The sequence below is a fragment of the Nylanderia fulva genome, unplaced genomic scaffold (assembly GCF_048542155.1).
Source record: "Nylanderia fulva isolate GAGA-0341 unplaced genomic scaffold, ASM4854215v1 Scaffold475, whole genome shotgun sequence".
NCBI classification, from domain to species: domain Eukaryota; kingdom Metazoa; phylum Arthropoda; class Insecta; order Hymenoptera; family Formicidae; genus Nylanderia; species Nylanderia fulva.
The window spans coordinates 1-5583 of record NW_028190560.1 but is presented as its reverse complement, the minus strand read 5'-3'; the positions used below and the strand labels follow the sequence as shown (position 1 = coordinate 5583).

General features: G+C 32.4%; 1 protein-coding gene across 1 annotated transcript; it reads right to left on the bottom strand.

Moving 5' to 3' along the window:
- Positions 1-1237: 1237 nt before the first annotated feature.
- Positions 1238-2915, bottom strand: LOC146721439 (uncharacterized). The gene is made up of 3 exons (XM_085486757.1): positions 2895-2915; positions 2580-2699; positions 1238-2496 (listed from the first exon to the last, which is right to left on the bottom strand). Exons 2-3 carry the CDS (start codon positions 2693-2695, stop codon positions 2088-2090), a joined length of 525 nt encoding a protein of 174 aa, XP_085342883.1. The 5' UTR covers positions 2696-2699; positions 2895-2915; the 3' UTR covers positions 1238-2087.
- Between the last annotated feature and the right edge of the window lie 2668 nt (positions 2916-5583).

The window sequence follows — 5583 nt, the reverse complement described above, 5'->3', positions numbered from 1 at the left end:
AAAGAAACATTTTTCAATATTTCTGTGTATGTAGATGTGGTTGACTATGCATTGCCATATCTGTAAGATTTATGATTAAAATATATACTTCACTGTAAATGTTTTCATAGGCTACGTTTTGATATTTACTGCCAGTATTATAAATCTGTAGTACATAATATAAAATATAGATTTTCAACTAGCAGAATGAATATCAAAAAGCAGCCTTAGCCTTAGCTGTTAATTTTAAATATACATGCTTTTATTTTAGATGGAAGCATACTTCTTGGAGATGCTGCATATCCATGCCTTCTCCAATTAATTACTCCATATCGGGATAATGGACATTTGACACAGGCCCAAAGAAATTTTAATCGTATACACAGTCAATGCAGAATTTCAGTTGAGCATGGATTTGGAATACTGAAACAACGTTTCAGACAGTTATATTTCCTCAAGTTGAGGAATATGCAATTTATCGTCAAATTCATCTTCGCTTGCTGCGTTCTTCACAATTTGGCTGACTTGGATGATTTGCAACACATGGAAGAACCTGAAGTCGACAACCATGCTGATATAAATGCGCAGGTATTGTTACATAATGTCCCAGCAGCAGATAGAAATGAAGATCCGGATGATGATCGACATGGTCGCGATCTCAGAGACGAATTATGTAGACAACTGTTTCAACGATGATTTGAATAAGAGTATCCAAATAAATTTGTTTAAATATTATGTTCTAATATTAATATTTAAATATTATGTTTATTATTTTTTTAAATATCGATATCGTGTCGTTGTCAACGTCGACATATCACATACTGCATTGTATCAATCTGTGTCGTTCAATTAAAAATATGTATGATATGTATTTAATGTACAAAACTATCAAAGTGCTTTCAAATATTTATGTTTTTTTAGTTATAAAAATTAGGAAACAATGTACAATTATAGTTTCAAGATTATAACGATTATAACCATAACGATTACACAAATATATTTCATTTATTAATAATTATGAATATTACGATTATATATCTTCTATTCAGCTCATTTTAATTAAAAATTATTAAAGTTTGATATTAAATTTTATAAAATAAATTCTTATGTAATATGTAAGACAACAAATAAAACAATTTTGTTAAAAATTTATCCATACATCAGTCTTTTATTGTCATATACGCCTATTTTTCATACAAATAGAGAAATATAACTGCATAATGCAAATATATATTTTATTATGATTTTTTATCGATAATTAACAAAAAAATGTAAATTGAACAAGAAATGACAGTTTTGATTTTCAATCACGTTTTGTACGCTTGACTGCAAGTAAATAATGCTGCTTTATTATGTAAAAAAAAACTCGATAAGTAAATGCAGCTTTTCCCAATTAAAAAAACTCAATAAATAAATGCAGCTTTTTTCAACTAAAAGAACTCAATAAGTAAATGTAGCTTTCCTCTCTTGCAGAGCTTGATACAGCTTTGTCACGCTGTTTATCAAAATAACAGAAAATAAATAAATAAAAAACTAAAATAAACTTTAATAAAATAAAAGTTATTTCAACTTGAAATAAAAATTTTAAATAAAATTAACAAAATTATATAAATTTTAAATACATATAACTTCATTTACGTGAAATGTTCATAAAGTTTGTAACTTTGGTTATAAAGTAAAAAATGAAGTGATTGAAAATGTGTACATTTATTAGCTTTTTTTTACCTTTGAATCCTGTAGAGTTACACATTTTTCCCAATGATGAAAGATCTAATTATTAGATCTAATTAAGATATAATTATTGTAAAAACCAACACACTTGTCTTTTAACAAAATTAAAATTAAACTTAATAAACTGTTCATAAATTTTATAAATTTGTAATAATATCTTATTAACATTTTTTAAAAGACAATGTGTCTATTTTTATAATTACTATATCTGACAGATCTTGTCAGGAAAAATGTGTAACTTCGCAGAATTTATATGTAGAAAAGATTAATAAATGTGTTTTACTACATTTTCTCCTTTAAGTAGGCAAAGGAACAAACTTTATGAATGTCTTATGTATACATATAATTTAGTAAACCTTCAGTCTTATTATATCTTATTAATCTTCTTCGTCTGATAATTCTTGTGTTGAGTATTTTTTACTTTCTATTCTCTCTAGTATCTTAAGTTGCCTTTGTAAGATACTATTTCGTTCTTTTTGCAATTGTAATTGTTCTATTTGTAATTCATTACATTTTTTAAGCTCCGTCAGATATTTTGTACGTGTTTCTTGTTTGGCATCACTTTCTCTTTGTAGCACAGCACAGATGGATTCCTTAAGTGATTGTAGAGTATGCGCCAATTTGCCATCTCGTACTTTTGCTTTTGTATTTATTAAAGATGAGCAACTGCTATCCGTCATGGACGATTTGCTGCTACCTATTACTGATTGAGATTGACTGTTAACTGCAGATGGTGTCGAAGGTGGCGAGTCTAGTGCAATAGAAGATTGTTCTTCATTTACATTCCTATAATAGAAAACATTTTAAATTATATCTAAAAATATATCTAGAAATGAATTAAAAAACATTTTAAGGAGATGATTACTCACTGAGACAAATGTTGACTGACCACTTTTTGCAAAATGTCTTCTTGAGAAACCATTCCATTGCGGCCAGCTACAAAAGATGGCACTCCACTGTGACTTTTTCCAAATAAGTTTATCATTTCACTGTAAAGATACATATGTATTCTATTACTTACTTGTTAAATACTAAATATAATACTAACTACTTAATAAAAACAGAATATTGTAAGAATGACAAAATAAAAATATGAAACAAATCGACTGAACTATTAATTATAATGTTTAATTCAAAAATATCATATATATAATTATATACAGAAAACACAAGATAGAACTTACTCTTTAAATGGAAGAGGTTTAGTGCCTTTCCAGAACTATTTTTTCCCATGGTCTGTTTGATATGTTTATCCCATTTCTTCTTCAACAATTTAAATTTATTTTTCATGTGATTTTTAGTAGCATTCACATAACCTCTTTCTTGGAAGGATTCTGCTATCGCTTGAAACATAGCCTCTTTACTTTGATATTTTCTTTTCTGGAATTTTTTTTCATGCTGTTCATACTCTGTGAAAAACAACATTATGGTTTTATAGTCCCAAATAAAATAGCCATCATTATTGACACCAGAAGTATTCTCTTTTTCATTATCTGAGTCTATAATTGAAGAGTCCAATGAAGACACAATTGTAGGCGTGTGCTGCATAAAGCTTGTTACAGGAATCGTAACAGAAGAACTCTCATGGATTTAATCTGAGGCTGAATTTCAGAAGGACCTGCTTTATTTAGTAAAGCATTCACAATTGAAGAGTCTAGTGAAGACAAAGTTGTAGGTGTGTACTGCATAGAGCTTGTTACAGGAACTGTAACAGAAGGACTCTCGTGGATTATAGTCTGAGGTTGAATTGTAGAAAAACTTATTTTATTCAGTACAGAATCCAAAGGCGCAGTTGTGGTTAGGAACTGTGTCGAGTTTGTTGTAGCAGTTACAACAGAAGTACACGCAAAAGTCTGGGGAGGCTTAATTAATTTTAATGATACCAGTTTAGGTTTCACAGCTGAAAAATAAAACTATTAATATAGTACAATATTTATGCAATTTAAATTATCTTAGAATAAAATCATTTAATCTATCTCTTAGAATTTATTTTATTAGTTAATTAAGTAAAAATATAAAAAGTATTATGAGTATTTAAGTAATCAGCATCATATATAAAATTCTTACCTGAATACTTAAAAGAAGTTTCCATTGTGAAATATCAAGACAGTGACGGCGTAGCCGAATAATAAAAGCGAGGTTATTGGACTACCCGACTCTTGAGCAGTGGATACTGTTTACAGTACAAGCTTCACACGCATGCGCGATAAAATAGCCCCAAATGCACCACCTTCGAAGGTGAGGCAAATAGAGCGTGCTCCTAATTGCTCCTTAGAGTATGCTCTAACGTGACGCGAACATCTAGTCGCCATCTTGTTTCCGGTGACACGAACGTATTGGAGCGCATTGGAGTGAGAAGGAGCATGTTAGGGCATGCGACGCGAACAAACCTTCGAAGTCATGCCGGCGGGGGCTATGCCCCTGGTAGGTTCAACCTTGCCGGATGAGTTTGGAAGGAGAGGACAGACTAAGAATGCATCAAACGTCTTAAGCCAAGGTGTAAGGCAACGTGCCGATGGCTGCTTGGCCACGAAGACGTGAAACAGCGCGGTCGCAAACGTTCCCTCTGGGGTACCTGCCGACCCCCCAGAGTAGCTAGGCTTGGTGATATCATGGAGGCTCTGAATCACTTGATACTTGTTCCTACCATACTCGTGGGATGAAAAATGGAGAAAAATGAAAAAACTAAAAATACACTCAAACCAAAGTTAACGATGAAACACAAACCCGGAGATAAAGAACAGGACCCGTTCAAGAGAAGGGAGTCTATTCCCAGATCACCACCACCATCGGCGAAAATAATAACTGGAGGAATAAATAGGCCTTGCTTTAGCGCTTTGCTTGAACAAGGTGAGGAGGCATACGACTCTCCGGCTGAAAAAAAAAACGACAAAACGCCCCAGTTCAAAAAATACCAGAGAAACTGATGATAATGATGTATTTATTTTTCCTGAACCTGTTCAAAAAAGCAGTGCGAATAGTGTGGAAAGAGAGAAACTGGAACAAAAAGGCTCACCGAAAGTTGAAAAGGACGACAAGGAAGTTACGCTAGAAGAAGTGAGATCTGAAAGAGTAGCTCTAGAAGAGTTTCTCTTTAATGAAAACAATAAAATCAATAAGAATACAATTAAGTTCATATTGTCTAAGTGGGTGCTACTAGAAGGGAAATTACAAGAGAGTATCGTTGAGAGAGAAAAATTAAAGTGTACTTACCTGGCATCGAAAAATTCTATCAGTTCGATGTCCTATGTTCAAGTGGCGTTCACTCCATGGTCCGGAACAGCAGCATCTGAAACAGAAAAAAAAGAAATTATCCAACGTACTACACTAAAAAGCGGATTCAAGACTAATTCTTCGGTAATGATTGTTAAGCCTTTAAATGAAAAGGACAATTTAACGTGTGAGGATGTCAAAGAAAAACTTACAAAGAAAATGAATCCGTTAATTAAAGAAATAAGGATTAAAAGAATGAGAAAGGTGGGAGACAGAGGCATTCTAGTGGAAACGGAAGGTGGAAACGAATTAAAAAAGATCCAGCAGATAATAGAAGACAATGAATGCGGGCTGAAAACAGAGCTGCCTAAGAAAACTGGACCCAGTATGATAGTATATGACGTAGAAAAGTCGGTCACAAAGGAGCAGTTTATGGAACAATTTGGTCTAAGAATGTTGAAAAACTTGGAATCGCCAAGCAGGAAAATAAAGCAGGGTTAAATACAGATACAACACATTTGTTAAAACCAGAAATACTAATAACTGGGTAATAGAGGTGACAGGAGAGATAAGAAGAAAACTCTTGGAGCAAGAACGACTATATATTGACTGGAGATCATACAAGGTTAATGATTACTTAGCCTTGACTAGGTGCTTCCG

Coding starts and splice junctions, on each gene's coding strand:
- LOC146721439 (XM_085486757.1), bottom strand. CDS start 2,695: ATGATAAACTTATTTGGAAAAAGTCACAGTGGAGTGCCATCTTTTGTA. Junction 2,497..2,579: donor GTCAGTCAACATTTGTCTCA/GTGAGTAATCAT, acceptor TTTCTATTATAG/GAATGTAAATGAAGAACAAT.